Genomic DNA, 17,316 nt, shown 5'->3' on the forward strand with positions numbered 1-17,316 from the left:
CTTCTCCCACCCTCTACCCTGCTCCCCCAGGAGCCAAACCTTGCTCCTAGGGATGCAGCAAACGGGTATTGTCTTTTTTAGCCTATTTCATGCCCCTTACCACCCTGTCCTCCACCTTCCCCCCAATTCTCCAGCCCCTCCTTGCAGCTGGCTGCCGAGCATGGGGCAGGAGAGGACATCGGGGGATCTCCCCGCTCGGCCGCTTCCCTCCCCGCACCTGGAGTCGAAGAGCGTCCCGTCCATGAGCGTGCCGTTGTAGTGGTAGCGGACAAAGTCCCCGGTCACAGCCCTGCGCTTGCAGGACTCCGGCACCTCCAGGTGCTCCAGGAAAACACCATCCTTGGGATTGTGGAAGTCCACCAGCAGCACGCTGAACACCAGCGAGGCCTGTGGTGGGATCACGGTCCCTGGGGAGGGGACGTGGGTCAGCCTGGACACGGGTCCCAATGCACTGAGGGGGCTCTGCACGGAGCCGGGAAGGAAGGGGCCGGGCACGACGGGGTGATGCCCAACTCACCATAGCCCTTCTCCCCGTAGGCAAGGAACGGGGGGATGATGATGCTCCTCTTCTCCCCAGCGCACATGCCCAGCAGCCCCTGGTCCATGCCCTTGATCAGCCAGCCGGTGCCCACGTAGGTGTCGTAGGTGCCGTCCTTGCTGTAGCTGGTGGGGAGGAATGAGGGGGGGCGGCTCCGGGGCCACGCCGGCTCCCCCAGCCTGAGCGGCGCTGGCGGGAGCTGGTTTGGGGGTCATGGAGCTGCACTGGCCTTGCTGGGGTGTGGGGAGGGAGAGTGTGGGGGGAGTCTGCTCTGACTGGGGTGCAGTGTGGGCCCCCATGTCCTGCCCCAGGGCAGCGTCCCCTGGTCCCTGCCACCCCAGTGCTCCCAAAGCCCGAGGCAGAGGGTGCACCTGAGCTCCAGTGCACCATGGCCCAAGGCGAGGGTGCACCCCAGCACCCGTGCCCCGTACCTGGAGTCGAAGGGAGTGCCATCCAGCAGCGTGCCGTTGTAGTGGTACCGCACGAAGTCCGAGTTCTCCACCGTGCGGTTGCAGTGCTCCGGTTTGGAGAGGGTGGTGATCTGCAGCTTGTCATTTTTGTTCCAGATGTCCAGCATGACGACATCAAAGTACAAGGTGGCGTCTGGGGGGATCAGCCCCGCTAAAGGGGCAGCAGCAAGGACGGAGCACCTTAGGTCGGAGCAAGGCCGAGCCCAGGCATGCCAAGGGCTCTGTCCCCTAAAGCCCTCCCAAGCCTGCAGCCACACATGCAGCCCCCCAGGAAAGCAGCAGAGCCAGTGGGGCAGGACCGCTCCGTCCCTGCTCAGGTACCACTTGCCTTGGCTATTCAGTGCCCTGGCAACGGAGCCGCCCTTTGCCAGCACCTGCCAGCTGGGTACCTGACCTCCGTCCCCACTAACGCCCGCCCCAGGGGTTTGTTCCCTCCGTCCCCCCCACCGTGCCGCGGCCCCTTACCCACGCCAATGCTGCCGTAGCCCAGGTGGGGGGGCACGATGAGGTGACGCCGCTCGTTCACGCACATGCCCTGCAGCCCCCGGTCCATGCCGGTGATCAGCCGCCCGACGCCCACCACGCCGGCCACCGTGGCCCCTCGGTCGTAGCTGGGGCGAAGGGACAGACCTGTCAGCAGCGCGCAGGCATTGGGGGTTCTCAATGCCAGCGCCGAGGGCTTGGGGTGGATCCAGAGCCAGCCCATGAACCCTGTGAACCCCAAGGGATGGCACAGGGCTCCTGGGTGCCTGCCCACTCTCAGGGCAGAGTTGGGGGATGGGGCTGCCCCCTCCCCAGGGCTGTAGGTAACCCACCGCAGCCAGCGGGTCCCTGTGCTGCAGGCAGAGCCCACAGCTCACCCCCGCAGCAAACAGGCATCGATCCTGATGGGATCAATCCTGCACTCCCCAGGGTGGTGCTGCCTTCCCTGGCACCGGTTGGGGCTCTGGCCTGACCCTGCACGCCCAGCACCCTTGGACGCAGGGGAATGCGGATCCGGCCCTCTGGATGCAGAGGAGCTGGGTGATGCTCCCAGCTGGGACGGAGCCCATCAGCTCCCTCGCCAGACCTCGCCCGGCGAGCTGGGCTGGCGGCCGGCAGCTCCCGGGCGTTCTGCTGCTTCCAAATTATTTCGCATATGGCACATTTGGAGCTTTATGCAGCAAGGAGGAAAGAAGACATCCTAGGCCTCATTTTTAAACTGCAAATTTGTTTTTATTATTAAATCTTAAAATACTCCAAGAAGCAACTGGGGCCACTTCAGATAAATTGAAATCCTTCATCCCCTTTAATGTGCAGCTGAAGCTTTCTCCCGGCAGCACGCTGCAGTCGCCAGGTCAAGGAATTATTTTAGCAGCGAACGTCCCCAGGCTGCCGCCGCCTCTGGGGTGCGCAGCAGCAGCGGGGGCAGCGCCCGGCTCAGCTCCTTTCTCCCCCACTCACGCTCGCAAGAGAACTAAGACGTGTTTAACCGGAGCAGAATCCCTTTGCTTTCCAGGGCTCTGAAAAATGCCTCTCTGGAAGGTTTTCGCTCCTGCGCGGGGCCGGGGCTGAGCCAGGTTTGTTTCCGTCCCCGTGTGTCCGATCCGCCCCTGCTCCCGGTGGCGCGAGCCAGGCTCTGGGCCACCACGAACACGGACGTACAGCCCGCGCGGGGCCGGCGCCCGGGCCCAGGCGGACCGAGATCGGCCGGAGCGAAGCCTCTTCGGCCACGAACGGGTTTCGGCGCTGCCACGTTTCAAGCGCTCGACGCGCTTCCCCGGCCTGTGCAGCCCACGCGAACGCCCGTCCCCGGGGGCAGAACGTCCGACTCGGGGCCGAGCCCTGCCCGTGCCGGGGGCGCACCCCGGGCCCGAGGCCGTGCGGCCCCGCGGGCTCCCCGCCGCGGGGGCTGCGCTCGGCGCCACGCCGGGCCCCGGGCGGAGGCGCGTACGGGGCTCCCCGGGCTCGCCCCCCGCCGCCGCCGAAAGCCCCCCTCGCGGTGCCAGCGGCGGGGCCGGGGGTGGCCTCGGCAGGCGGCTGCCCGCGGGGTGCGGGGTGCGGGGGGGCGGCACGCCGGCGGGCTGGGGGGAAGGCATGCAGGGGTCCCCCGCGGCACAGGGCGGGCCGGGGCCGCATGCATTTGCTAAGGAGCCGAGGGCTATACCTGGAGTCAAACTTTTTGCCATCTTTAAAGGTCCCGTTGTAGTGGTAGCGAATGAAATCCCCCATCTGGACTTCCCGCAGGCAGATTTTGGGGATATAGTATCTGTCTATCACCACGTCTTCCAGGGGGCCGGGGTCGCCCAGCCCCAGGGCCCCCAGGACGCTCAGGAGGAGGACGAGGCTGCCCGCGGCCATGGCGCTGCTGGCGTGGGGCGGCGGGGGCCGGCGGGGGGCCGCGGGGGGAGGCGGGGCGGCGCGGCCCGCCCGCCTTCCTGCACGCGTGTACCGGGGCCGCCGCCCGCCTCCCGGCCGGGGCGGCGGCGGGGCCGCGCTCCACGTCAGGAGGGCTCGTGTCCCTTTTCCTCGCTTCTCCCCCGCCCCGGCAGTTCCCTCCGCAGAGCGAACCGCGGCGGGGCCCGGCCCGGCGCGCCCCGGGTCCTAGTGCCGGCGCGCCCCGCGCGGCAGCCTCCGCCCGGCCGCGGTGACCGCTCCCGCGGCCCGGTGCTGCCCCTCACCCCGGGCAGGGAGGCGGGGACAATGCAAGGAATTACCTGTTTTGGTAACACCTACCGCTCTTCAGTCTGGTGCTGAAGATCTTTTACTGAACGGCAACGATTAAAAATGTGAAACTACCTCTCTAACGGTCTTTCCCAGATGGGAGCAGCAACAAACACACACGTACGTACGTGTTGCCCACACAACCCTGCGCCCCCAAACCAGTCGGCAAGAGCCAGCGCCCTTGGCAAGTCCCAGGAGGGAAATATGACAGGCCATAAACCCGACCCAAAACCTGGCTTTTCCGAGGCACGGCGCTACTGGTGAGAGCAACGGCTCAGGCAAAGAGCTGTCAGCTCCCTTGAGCCTGGCCCAGGGTGCTCTGCAGCTCCCCAGCCCACCACACTGGGCTGAGCCACCTCAGCACCACTCAGAGTAGCTCAGGGGGACTCGGGGCTCTCCCCACGGCACAGTGGGGTCAGGGCCTGACTCTGGGGCAAGTGAGCACTTAGGAGCGATGGCACCCCAGCCTGCGTGCTACCCAGCTGCTCATTTGCAGGGAGCTGCTGGGTGCTGCTAACAGCCTCTGCTCCGCAGGAAGAAACATCAGCGGTGTCCTGGCTCCCGCCCCATGCTGTGACATTCCTCAACACCACTGTCCAGCCGGCAACAGAGCGCTGGGCTTGGGCTGGGGCCAGTGTGGCCGTGCCGAGGCCTGGCGCGGTGCAGCCCTGGGGCCTGGGATCTGGCACGGTGCAGGGCATGTGGCCTCCGGCTCGGCACCAGCCAGCGGCGAAGCCAGCTCCGGGCACAGCGGGCTGGGTGGTCCGGGGCAGCGCAGTGTGGCCCTGAGTGCGGCCCAGCACCCCGTGCTCTGCAGCCTGCAGCGCCGAGCACATCCCCGGGGCCGTGCAGGCCCGAGCTCATCCTCCGAGCCCGCAGCGTGGGGAGCACCCAGAGAGTGCGGGGCGTGGAGTGACTCCCCGCAGCGTGGGGCAACGAGCCCGCCGTGAGGAGGGCGCAGCACCGCGCCCCCTGAGCGCATGCCGCGGGCGCTGCGCCAGCCGCGCAGAGCCGCACTAAGACCCTGCGCGCCCGCCGCGCACCGCCCCTTCCCCGCCGCCCGCCCCCTGCGCGGATCGCTGCGCGGCGCTGCGCGGGCAGTGCGCGGCGGCGACGGGGATGGGCGGCGCGGCGCTGGCGCTGCTGCTGGCGGCGGGGCTGTGCGCGGCGCAGTACGAGGAGTACAGCGTGCGCGGGTTCCCCGCGGCCGCGCTGGAGCCGCTGCAGCGCGCCTACGCGCGGGCGCTGGCGCAGTACGCGGGGGCGCAGTGGGCGGAGAGCGCCCGGGCGCTGGAGGCCAGCCTGCGCCTCCACCGCCTGCTGCGCGACAGCGAGGCGCACTGCCACCGCCGCTGCGCCGCGCCCGCGGAGGGGGGCCCCGCCGAGGAGCCCCCCGCGGAGGGGGACCCCGCGGTGTGGGAGTGGGAGCGGGAGATGCAGCTCTTCGGGCGGCTGCTGCGTCGCGCCGGCTGCCTGCGCGCCTGCAAGCGCGAGCTGCCCGTCTTCCAGCTGCGCTACCCCCCCGCGCAGACGCTGCGCGACTTCCAGCGCCGCCTGCCCTACCAGTACCTGCACTACGCGCTCTTCAAGGTGAGGCAGCGCGGCGCCCCGCGGGCGCGCAAACCCCGCGCAACGTGGCTCACGGTGGGGGGTGGGAGTGAGGGGCTCCCCGGGTGTCCTGTACCCCCGTCCTGCACCGCTCTGTGCTGCACCTCCTCTACTGCCCACCATTGTGTGCCCCTCCGCTCTGCCCCGCATCGGGCACACCCCCATCCCATGCCTAATCCTGCCCGCCGTCCTGTGCCCCTTGTCCTGTGCGCCTCCTCCTATACCTCCTCTTAGACACCCCCATCCTGCGTCCCCCCCATCCTGCATGCCCATCCGGTGCCGCCATCCTATGCCACCAGCCTGCACCCCTGAACCGTGCCCCCCCCATCCCGCACCCTGCTGTCATGTGCTTTCCCACTCTGCACCCCCCAGCCCGCACCCCCCAGCCTGCACCCCCCTTCCCGCCCTCCACATCTGGCACCCCCCCCACTCCTCCATCCTGCCCCTGCGCCCTGGCACGTCAGCATCATCTGGGATGCATCAGGCAGGACGTGAGGGATGCGCCGTGGGCTGGGGGCCCCTGTGATTGTGTCCCCCCACCCCGTCTTGTGTTGCTCTGGTTCCCCAAGGTCTCCCCGGCTGGGCAGAGCCTCACCTGGGGAGGGGGATGCAGGGGCCGCCCCCACCAAGGGGCTGGAGGTGGGGGGTCCGGTGCCACACACAGGACACGTGCCTGGATGCTCCATCAAGGCAAAGCGCTTGCTCGGGCTCACGGTGCAGACGTGGAGGGAAGTTTCGTAAGGCATCATCCCAGGGTGACCCTGCTCTGGCAGGGGACACTCCCCTCCCCAGGCACCGGTGCTGGTCGGGGTCCCGAGCTGCGCCGCTGGCCGGCTGCCGGCGCAGATGCTGCTTTAGCGCTTAGCGCTGCTGCCCCGCTCACCTGGCAGAGGCGAGGCACAGCCTGGCCGAGGTCCTTAATGCCGTTTCCTCCTGCTCGCTCTGGCCAAACCCATTTCGTGGACGGTTTCTTCAACCGCCCCCAACCTCACTCCCCTGAAGTTGCAACCCGAGAGCTCATAAAGCAGCCGGGGAGCGGGGGCAGCTCGCCCGGGCTGCTGGCAGCACCCGACAAGAGCGGATGCGGGCATTGAACTCGCACCACGTGGATCACTCCTGGCTGGATGTGGGGGTCCATAAGGGGCTGAGCTGTCCCCGCTCCCACCACGGGCACAGAGCGGGACGTTAGCGTGGCTGGATTTATCTGTGATGTCTGTGGTCCCGGATCCTGTCTGTCCATCGCTGCCAGTGGATGATTGGGCTTGGGGTTGGCACTGTGGGTGCCAGGCTGTCCCGCTCCGAGGAGCAGCCTTCTGCCCTGCAGCTCTGGGGTCTGGCTGGAGGCTGAGCCCCCCGCAGCCGCAGTGTCAACCCCGGCTGTCCCCACGGCAGCCTGCTGCCCCGGCTCTTCCTCCCTCTCCAGTCAAATAAGATCGAGAAAGCAGTGTCTGCTGCCCACACCTTCCTGCAGAAGAACCCCAAGCACGAGATGACCTTGAAGTACCTGAACTATTACAGGACGATGCTGGACGTGGATGAATACCTGGTCGACCTGGAGGCTCAGCCCTATGAGGTGAGGAGGGGACAGGGCTGGGGCAGGAGAGGGGCTCCCCAGGGCTCAGTGTGCGCCTGGTCCTGCCGAACCCCGAGGGAAGCAGCTCCCCCACGCTGAGCCCTGGTCACCCACCTCCTGCCCCCAAATAGCCTCTCTGTGGGGCCCATGCTGGGGCCAGAGCCACCTTGGGGGGAGCGGGGCAGGTCGCTGCTGCTGGTGGACAGAGCCGGGCTGCGGCACCGGGCAGGAAGGTGAGCGGCACCCACTTGGTCCCCGGCAGCCGATATTCGTGCGGTCGGTGAAGCTGTACAACAATGGGGATTTCCGGAGCAGCGCGGCTGACATGGAGCAGGCGCTGGCTGAGTACTACAAGGCATATGAGGACTGTCTGGCTGGCTGCGAGGGCGCCTATGAGCTGCAGGAGTTCAAGGACTTCTACCCTGCCATCGCAGGTGACCGGGTGTGGGGCTGGTGGTCAGCAGGCTCATGGTGGGGGGCCGGGGGCTGGTGGGGCACAGCACCTGATGCCTCCCCCCAGACCACTTTGTGAGCGTGCTGCAGTGCAAGGTGGACTGCGAGACCGAGCTCACCCCCAACGTGGGTGGCTACTTCGTGGAGAAGTTCGTGGCCACCATGTACCACTACCTGCAGTTCGCCTATTACAAGCGTAAGTGCCGATGGGAGCGGGGAGCCATGCCCCTGGGGCACCCCAGGCTGCTGTGGGCCCCTGGGCAGGTGTCACCCCCATGTCACCCGGTGCTGCTCCCCGCAGTGAACGACGTGCGGGATGCAGTGCGCAGTGTCTCCAGCTACATGCTCTTCGACCCGGGCGATGCCGTGATGCAGCAGAACCTGGTCTACTACCGCTTTCACCGCGAGCGCTGGCGCCTGCAGGAGGAGGACTTTGAGCCCCGGCAGGTGGGGACCCCCCAGACCCCCGATCCTGCAGCTCTGCTGGTGGTGGAGGGGTTGACGCAGCCCCCGCTCCCTCCCTGTGCCCAGGAAGCTGTGCGCTACCACAACCGGACAGCTGCCCAGAAGAAGATGCTGGACTTCGCCAGGCAGTACCTGCAGGCTGACGATGAGGTAAACGACGGCCCTGGTGCGGGGTGCAGCTGGGTGCTTTTGGGGGCGCTGGGGGTGGTGCAGGTGAGTGCCATGAGTGCCATGGATACCCCAGGGCAGAGCCCTTCCTCGGGCAGGGGATCTGGTCCCCAGACCAGCCCTGGAGAAGGGGCCATAGCTCAGGGATGAGCTGCGGACGAGGCCACCGAGCGCTGCTGCCTCCTCCTGCCTGTCCCGTGCTGCAGATGGAGGTGGACGGCGGTGAGGGGCCAGAGGCATGGGACCTGCCCTCCGACGGCGAGTTCGAGGGTGAAGGCGACTACGAGGAGAGCTTCTTCGCAGAGTGGTGGCAGGAGCCCAAGACCAAGGGGGACAAAGCTGACCAAGGTTCCTGATGCTGGGGCTGGGGGCTGTGCCGTGGGGGGAGCAGCTGCTGACCCGGTGCCACCGAGCCTTCCTTGTTTGCAGAGACCCTGCGATGAGCCGGGCGAAGGGCCGGCCGGCCTTGACGGAGCTGGACAGTGGTGGCCCTGCAATGGCATTCCGGGGACACCGGGCTTTGGGCTCCTGCCAGCCGCCACGCAGAAACTCAGGCTCGCGGGGAAGGGCTGATCCTGCCTGATGCCCTGTGGCAGGGCTGCCTTCGCTGTCTGCACATCTGCTGCCCTGAGCACAGCCCGATTCCCGTCGGGGGAGCACCAGCGCTGCCAAACCTCCCTGCCTGCCTGGGAGCTCTCCCCGGGCCACCTTTGTCCCCGTTGTCTCCAGGAGCCCTGGCCAGCAGTAGTGCCCCACTGCACTGGGGTTTACTGTGTCCCCCAGCTCCTCCCCAGGACTGTGGGCGGTGTGCCAGGACTGACACCCGTGTTGTCTTGAGGGGTTTGGGGGCTGCCCCTGCTCTGGGAGCGATGCATGGTGCTGCTGGAGCCAGGTATGCATGCCGGTCCTGCCCCTCCTCGGAGCTCCCCCAGGCTCCTACCCTGGTGCCTGCAGCCTCCCAGCCCAACCCCAGCCCCAGAGCCCGAGGTCCCTTCGGAGCCCATGGCACAGTGCTACAGCGGGGCTCCCGGTGCTCGCAGGGGGCTCCCGGTGTGCCGGCATCCGTGTGCCGGTGTGTGGCTGCAGCCTGGTGAGGCTGCGCTGCCCGTGCCCTGCGTGTGCCTTGAATTTTCACTACACCAGCCCTCTGTAGCCTTAAGCTCTGTTAATTTAATACTTCCCAACTTTCACAGTCGCTTTTTTAAAAATATTTACTGGTGCTGAACTTTTAATAAAATCCGGACTGGTCTTTTCATGGCTGCCTCTGCCTCGGGGGTCCCTGGGGCAGGGGTGTGCTGCCATCGTGGGAGCCGGGTGCTCAGGGTGGGAGAGGCCCTGCCATGGGAGGGATGGGTTGGGAGGCTGGATGCCCTCAAAAAATGGGGGACACCCCACAGGGAGGCTAGGGTGAGGTTTGTGGGGCTGGAGAACCTTGGGGGCCAAGAAAGCAGCCAGGCTCTTGTGGGGCTGAGTGGTCCCTGAGGGGGCCATGACAACGCTGGGACCTTTATGGGGATGTGTGACCCCCCGTTGTGCAGGGGAGGCTGCCAGGTGTCATGGGGGGGCAGCAGGGGTGCTGGGGGGAGCAGCATGCCGCACCCCAGTATGGGTGTTTTGGGGTGCGATGTGCATCACCTGCTGGTTGTTTTGGGAGGGGTGCAGCACTCCGACACTGCTCCTTGGGGGGTGCGTCGTCCTGCTGCTGGTCCGGAGGGTGCAGCCTGCATCCCCCAATGCCGGTCCAGGGCGGCAGGGTGGGACGACCCCCCTTCCCGCTGGTGTGGGGGCCTTTTGGAGGCCACCGCTGCTGCCGACAAGCCTGCGCCTGCCCTGGGCACGGGGCACCAGGCGGCCGCCGCGCTCCTCCCTGCCGCGCCGGGCCCGTTCCTGCTCCCGGTGGAAGTTGGCTGTGAGGACTGAAACCGAGAGGCTGAATCACCGCGTTCGCCCCGGGGGAGGGAAGGGAGGGAAGGGGGCGGTGGGGAGACTGCCAGCACCCCACCCTGCCCTGCCCCGGAGCTCCCGTTTACCAGGGCTTTCCCAGCTCTGCCCTCCCTGCGCGGGGCCTCGCACCGGGCCGGGGGCCGGCGCTGAGCCCCCAGACCCACGGGCAGGGCTCGGGGCCGGGGCAGAGCCAAGGGGAGGCTGCACGGGCAGCGGGAGCAGCTCTCTGCAGCCCTGCACAGGTCAGGGCTGTCCTGTCCCTGGGAGGAGTGGGGTTTGTCACCGATGGGTCACGGCCACCCTCGGGAGGGGAGCGCTGGCCTGGCAGGGTGCGGCCGGTGGCACTCGCACCCAGATCAGCGGGAAGCGTCCAGCCCAGTGCGCTGGCGTCGCGGCCCGGGGGACGAAGGCTTGTTTATCTTCCCAACAAGCCGGGCGAGGGTGGCACGGGGCCCACGGGGCCTCCGCCCTGCTCCGACACGCGCCTGGGCACAGCATCCCCTCGCATGCCCCAAACTCACGTTGGGGCACATGGCTCTTTGCTCCCACTCCTCTGCTGGCACTGGGCGAAGCCCTGCGCAGCCCCGGGCTGCAGCGCCCGGGTCCCCTCCCTGCTCCCACCCGCAGCTGTAGGATGCAGCGGTGCCAGCGCTCCCGGTAGCGCCGAGCAGGAGTAGCAGCTCTGTGAGTGGCGGCGTGACCTCAGAAGTGGCCGGGGCTGTGAGTGCGGCCACCGTCCCCCTGCAGTGTGCCGGGATGGCAGAGCTGGCTGCGGGGAGGTGCCAGGGGTGTGGGGGTGGGATGTAGGGGGGTGAGCCTGCAGGACCTCGTGGGTTAACACCGTGAAGGCAGCGCTGCACGTCCCGGGCTCCCCTGACCTTGACCAAAAAGGAACATAAATGAGTTTTTCGGCTGTCGCCTGAGCTGTGCCATGCGGTGCCACGTGCCCTTTTCCTCCTCGCGCTGGGAGGGCTCTCGCTGTGCTTTGGATCCCCCGCTCTGCGCGCAGCAGTGAAGCCCCGCTTTCCTGCAGTGGCGGTTGAAGCTCCGTCTCTCGCCTCCCGCCAGAGCTGTGATTTCCCGGCTGAGTCAGCGCCTGCAGCCAGACGTGGCAGAGGACTGTGCAGGGGCTGATGGCGGGGGGTGCAGCGTGCGTCCCCTCACTCCTGCCTGGGGCAGAGCCCTCCTGCTCGCTGGATGCGGGTGGCTGGAGGCCCGAGGATCCCCACCGTGGGCTGGGACGTGCCCTGGTGCCGGGCGCTGGTTGGTGACTGGGTGACGAAGGCTTCGCCCGGGGCCGGCGGGGAGCGGGTGAGCCGGGACGCGGCGGCAGCACCCGGCTGGACCAGTCTGGCCAGGGCCGGGGTGACGCAGGCCGCCGGCCGCCGCCCGAGCCCTTCCCCAGCGCCTCTCGCTGCCGGGCTCCTGCCTCGGTTTCCCCACCCGGGCGGCGTGCAGCCTCTTCCCGGGGCCCCGCCGCTGCCGCGCTACCGCCCGGGCACCGCTCGACGCAAACACCGTGAACGACGCAGGAGGCGGGGGAGGCCCACGCGGCGCCCACGGCGTGGCTGCACGAGGGCGCTGGTCGCGGCCCGGCCGGGAGCGGGGAGGACAACCGGGGAGCCGGGAGCGGCAGCGCGGGCGCGCAGCCCCGAGCCCCCTGCCCACGGCCCTGGCCGGGTGCTGGCCCCAGGGCAACGCTGCAGCGCCGGCGGGACACGGGTGTCTGCAGCCCGCGGGAGACGCCGGAGGTGTGTGGGGAGAGGCAGGGGCGAGGCCATGGGGGGCCGAGCTCTCTTGCAGGGGTCCCGGCACCCCACACCTGCCCTGGGGGTCCCGGCACCCCACGTGCACACCCTGGTGTGGGAGGGGTCCTCGCCCCCCCGGGACCCCGGGGCTGCCCCGCCCCTGTCCCGGTACGTCCCGGCCCCGCCCAGTGACGTCACCCAGGTGGTTCCCCCTGGCGGTCGCGCCCTTCCCCGGTCGCCGACGCGCCCCGCCCCTCCCGCCCCGCTGTCCAATCGCCTGCCGGCGAAGGGCGGGGCGGCCGCGCCCCCCGCCAATAGAGAGCGGATAAACACGTCCGGCGGGGGCGGGGTTCGGCGCGCCGCGGATTTGACGGGCGTGCCGGCGGCCCAATAGCGGCCCGGTGGCGCGGGGAGGGCGGGGCGTGTGCCGGGGCGGGGCAGGGCGGGGCGGTGCGCGGGGCGCTGCTCGCCTTTTGTTCGGGCAGGCGCGGGGCGGGCAGCAGTGTCCGCGCAGGGGAGCGCCGCGCAGGTGAGCGGGGCCAGGACCGGGCTGGGCCGCCGCCGTGCCCGGGGGCCCGGCCTGCAGCCCGGGGGGGGGAGGTCGGGGCAGCCGGGCGTCGCGCGCTGGGGAGCGCCGGGGCTGGACGGGCTCCGCAGTGCCGTGCTGGGAGGATCCAGGTGTCCGGGCCGGGCAGCACCAGGCGCCCCCGGCTCGGTCCCGCCGCCCGGGGCGGGGCTCCCCGCAAGCGGCAGAGCCGGCACGGAGCCGGGTGCTGCCCGGGTGGGCCTGGGGCGGGCGCCGCGGCTGTCGGCGGCCGAGCTCAGCCTGCGCGGATCCGGTCGGGCGGGTCCCCGGGGCGAGCCCCCGCGGGCGGCCGGGCTGTCCCGGCCCTCCCTCGCCGCCCGGCGCTGCGGGAGCCAGTTTGCGAGTTGCGCCCCGGTGCGTGGCGGCGGCGGCGGCTTCGTCCCCGGCGCGCTCGGAGTCGCCGCTCCGCGGGCGAGGCGGTGGCGGGGCCGCGGGTGAGGCCTCGGCACGCTGCTCGCCCGGGTGGCCGTGGGGCTCTTGCGTAAGCTATGGCTGCTCGGGGCCGCGGCCGCTCCCGGTGGCGCGTGCCGCCGGCGGGGCCGGCCCGGAGGCCCCTCGACGCCGCCGTCCCCGGGGGGCCGCGCCTCGGCCGGGGCTGCCCGGTGCGCCTCCCGGGGGAGGCTTGTGCCGCTGCCGGGGGTCCCGGGGCCGAGGCGGGAGGGGCGGCCCGGCCCATGGAGCGGTGCCGGGCGCCGCGGAGGGGTTCCCGGCTGAGCCCCCGCCAGCGCAGGCGGCGGGTGCCCGTGCGGGGAGACGCGGGGGCCGTGGAGCTCGGCTGTCCTTGTGTCAGGCGCTTGGAGGGGAGAGAGCACTCTAATTGTGTTAGCTGAGTGATTAGCTGAATTAATCAGGTTTACAGCACAGATGAAAGGATAGTGCTGGAACGTTGCTGGGAGTTGCCCAGAGAAGGAAAAGGTAGGCTGTCGCATGAGCAACTTGGAGAGACGTTTGTGCCGCGAGAGGAGCGGGAGTGCTTGCCGAGAGGACACAGCGCCTGCCAGGGATGGTCCTGGGTGACCGACGCTGCCGTCGCGCCCGCACGGGTGTGCAGGCAGCAGCCTGCACCCATTCTCATCAGGCAGCAGCATCCCTGCACCCCCTGGCTTTCCCATGATGCTGTCAGGGCACCTGGGCAAGCCCCATGTCTGGGCCGATGTTCTCCGTCGGCTTCCCTGTGCCAGAAGGGTGGGGGGGGCCAGGGACACCCTGTGACCCGGCTGGGTCCGGCCCCTGTGGTTGCTGCACCTCCTGCTCCGAGCCTGCATCGTGCTGGTTTTGGTGCCGGTGCCACTTGCCAGCCTCGACACCCACAGTCTCGCGTCTGTCTGCCATCAGGCTGGTGGGGAGCTGGGGGCGAAGCGTCTCGCTGCCACAGGGATGGGGCTGGAGCCATGCTGGGGCTGCCGGGGGCGTTCGCCCAGGGCTGTCATCCGGGTCCAGGGCGGGTGCGGTGCTCGCGGGGTCTGCTCCTGGCCCCGCTTGCAGCGGAGCGAGTGTCTGGCCCAGCTGGTAACGAGCTGGGGAGATTTTAAGGTTGCTTTCTGCGTCCTTGTTGGTGTTTTATCAGCCTAGGCTGGAAGGGTGCGGGGCACCCAATGGAACAGCCTTGCACATCTGAAGCCTGTAGTTGTTCATTGCTTTGGAGGATTTCCATTTAGTGTCATGAAAAACCCATTTTACTGCTAATTTGGCTTGAACAAGTTGGCCGTCAGGACAGGAATGTGCAGAGCTCCTGACATCAGTGGCTGAGGGGGGTTTTCCCCTCCAGGGCTCACTCCTGCATGGGTGCTGGGGGAGACGTGGGTCCCCAATGCTCATGGGGCGCTGGGGGGAGGTGGGGATGGCCACGGCAGGGCTCTTGCTTCCAGACAATGGCGCTTACAGTCTATTGTCTGGGCGATGTGGCGTGTCCTTACCGGCTCCAGGAAGCGTGCACATCCCTGGCGCGCCAAGCCAGGCTGCCGGTGGTCTGCCGGGACCGGGCATGCGAGTGGTTCATGCGCCGTCCCCAGAGCATCGACCACCTCGGCGGTGCAGGCGGATCGTGGCGTGACTGCAGCTGGGGACCCTGGAGAGTTTCCCCTGTGGTCCCAGCACCGTTGTTCAGTGTAATATTCAGTGTCCTAATCCCATTAACTCTCCCCTTTGTCTCCCCCACCTGAAATCCTTAATCGGCTCTAGCAGCTGGGGCAGGCAACCGCGGTGCAGCTGCACGGCTCCTTCAGCTGAGGCTGCTCCTGGGATGACGGCTTCCCCGCAAGGCTGTGGTTTCATGTGGGAGCGCTCGACGGGATTTGGCTTTTTATCTCACTTCCACATCTCCGGGGTTTAAGACGGCGCTTCTGCCGGGCGCGCTGCCTCTCGCAGATGGCAGAGCCTTCGGGAGCGGAGCTGCCCTTGGCCCCCACTTTGCAAGTTGGGGAAGCGGAGGCTCGTTGCAGAGAACTTGCAAGACTTTAATTGCAGCATCTGTACTGAGGTTTGCGCTAGTCTTGAAGGTTTAAATTAGACTGGTTTCTAATTAGCAGAAGTTAAAAAGAAATCTAATTTATCTTAAAACAGTAGAAGCCTACCGTGGGCTTCAGCTTTTACCTTGATTTCAGCCGGTGCTTTCCCATCTAGACAGGGTGTGTGGGGCACCCGGCATCACCCACAGCTGGGGCTTGGGTGGTGGCTCGGTCCCGTGGGAGCGTGGGGTGCCTCAGGCCGCTCTGTGCGGATGGAAGCAGCTGGGCTAGCAGCTCAGGAGGACGCCAGGCCTGTGCTGCTGCCTTGGCTCACTGCAGCGTTCTCCCCTTCAGGAGGGTTGGTTTTCCCCCCCTTCCCCACGGATGCCGCTTGGCAAAGCAGCGGAGGACGGTGGGGGTGTGAAAGCACAAGTATGCTCTCTCCAAAGAAGTCTTAAAACTTGACCTAAGCAGCTAAACACATCTGTGCTTAAATGGGGCTGGCCTGGAGCTGTGCAGGCTGCCGTGCGCAGGTGCCTCGGTGGGCAGAGCTCCTCGCCCCCTCTGCTTCCCACCTCTGGCACGGGAATGCTGCACGGCTTGTGGACGGCTGCAGGGGGAGATGAAGATGTTTCTAATTAGGCAGAGGTTTGAAATACCCTTCTAAATATGCCAGCCCTGATGGGTTTTGCTGTGGCTGCTGACAGGCCCGGAGGCATTTCAACACGCCTTGGTCGCTCGGCTCCGAAATCGCTTTGCAAACCAGGGCAGGAGCCTCGTGCCGCACCTGCGGATGCCGGGGCTGGTCGGGCAGCCCTGCGACGTCTGCGCTCGTTTGAACCCAGCGAGTCCGTGGGCTCCTTCCACGACCCCCAGCAGGAGCCAGAGGTGGAACGCTCGGTGTTTTCCGAATGCCCCGTGCCTGGGTGATCAAACCCAGTGGAGGCAAATGAGCAGCCGTGCCCTCCCCGGGGGGGGTCCGCTCGCGTGCTGGCGGGAGGCGCGGGCCCCGTGCTGTGGGATGCGCCGCGGTCCTGCGTGGCTTTTGGGGGTGGATGGCTGCGTGAGGTGCACGTGCTTCACTGCTGGGGGAGAGACCTTTGGCTGCTGTAAGGAGCCCTGCCGTAATCGCTGTGACGCGCGGGCAGAGCCCTGGTGACAAATCATTAACTTGCTCCGACAGGCCGGGTGCTGACGAGTGTTGGTGATAATTTCTTCTGAAGCGTCTGAACTTTACAGATGTAATGCAATTGCATGAAGAAATTAAGCCGGGGCTCAGCAGCTCCGCGTCTGCGTCCCTCCCCGCTGCCTCGGCTCCTCCGGCAGCATCAGGGCCAGGTGGCTAAATCCCGTGTTTCTGGACACCGTGACTGAAGCTGGGAACAGCCTGCGAGCCTCACAGCCTAAATTTAAACCCTGCAATTATTATGTTCTTAAAGGACAACTTGTTCTTTGTGCTCTTTAAAACAAAATAATAACTTTTTTTAACCAGATGGAGTTATTGTGATTAATTGTACCATGCCAGTTCTCCTTTCTGTGGACAAGTGGCAAGTTCCCATCTTTCCCAGCAGTGTTTCTAATGAGATCAGCGAACTTGAGGAGGGGATGTGTCCACGTGGGTCCTCCCGATCCAGTACCTCTGTGGGTGGCAGTGTCTGTGCCAGCAACTGGGGATGTGGGGGGAGGAGATGCACTGCCGGAGACCCCGTGATGGGTCTTGGCATGTGAATGTCCCTGGGAAAACTGTCCCTGGGCTGGGGTCCGGCTGTGGGGCTTGCCCCACGTGGGCAGAGCCAGCCAGGCACAGCACAAGCTGTGACAGGGCGACCTGACGCCACATCAAGGCTGCTGGATCCATGCCGTCCCCGTGCGTGTGGGGCAGGGAGGTCATGCTGGGCGAGCGGGGGCTGTGGGGGCATGGTGTGGGCAGTGGGGCTTCCCGGGGAAGCCCAAGCCATGGTTCGGTGGACGGTGCTTTGGCACAGCTCTTGCACGAGTCCTGGGTGCCCAGCGGTTCCTGGGGCTGTGGTGCCGCATGCGAGGGCTTGGCCGCACGGCGCTGTGCATGCTCTCGCAACGGGAGAGCACTTGATGGATAATACCTTGTCGTTTTGTGATGTGAAGTGCCAAAATATTACAGCCTGGACTTGGCGTGTGCTGGAGCTGTCAGTAGCTGTTAATTCGGGTGAAGGCGAGGCACTTGCAGAGGCTTGGGGAATGTGCTCTGCTTTGATGGAGAGCATCAGCCCAGCAGAGCGGGTCATGGCGGAGATGCCACGCTGCCGGCGCCGGTTCTGCCGCCGGGAGCCTGGTCTCGCCATGCTCGGGGGGATGCAGCATCCCCTGAATAGCAGGGGCGGGGGCTTTCAGCAGCTCACACCTCCTCAAGGGGAGCAGCTGAAAAATAAACAGGGTTTTAGAGCCCCCTCCAGGGGGGGAGCCCAGGCCTGAAGAGCAGCTCTTGCACCCCTCGCTGCCCTCCCTGAGTGACCCAAAGGTGTCGGAGCTGGTGGGGTGGCCAGGGGCCGCTCCGGGCGTGCAAGCCCCGGCGAACAAAGGCCATCGGCTCCTTTGTGTGCAGGCCGGGGCGGCCTCGCGCCCTGCAGCCCGCTC

General features: G+C 67.4%; 2 protein-coding genes across 2 annotated transcripts; one reads left to right on the forward strand and one right to left on the reverse strand.

Annotated features, from left to right (window-relative positions):
• Positions 1-217: 217 nt before the first annotated feature.
• LOC309416133 (peptidyl-prolyl cis-trans isomerase FKBP10-like) lies at positions 218-3,348 on the reverse strand (the record flags this gene model as incomplete). The annotated part of the gene is made up of 5 exons (XM_082015710.1): positions 218-407; positions 518-663; positions 970-1,159; positions 1,474-1,619; positions 3,155-3,348. Coding segments are annotated over 5 exons (866 nt in total), but the record flags the coding sequence as incomplete, so codon positions are not given.
• Positions 3,349-4,768: 1,420 nt separating this feature from the next.
• Positions 4,769-8,334, forward strand: P3H4 (prolyl 3-hydroxylase family member 4 (inactive); the record flags this gene model as incomplete). Its single annotated transcript, XM_082015709.1, has 7 exons — positions 4,769-5,301; positions 6,743-6,892; positions 7,155-7,326; positions 7,413-7,541; positions 7,647-7,792; positions 7,877-7,960; positions 8,185-8,334. The coding sequence occupies exons 1-7, from the start codon at positions 4,831-4,833 to the stop codon at positions 8,332-8,334; spliced, it is 1,302 nt and encodes a 433-aa protein (XP_081871835.1). The 5' UTR covers positions 4,769-4,830.
• Between the last annotated feature and the right edge of the window lie 8,982 nt (positions 8,335-17,316).

The sequence above is a fragment of the Phaethon aethereus genome (assembly GCF_964289735.1).
Source record: "Phaethon aethereus genome assembly, contig: HAP1_SCAFFOLD_690, whole genome shotgun sequence".
NCBI classification, from domain to species: domain Eukaryota; kingdom Metazoa; phylum Chordata; class Aves; order Phaethontiformes; family Phaethontidae; genus Phaethon; species Phaethon aethereus.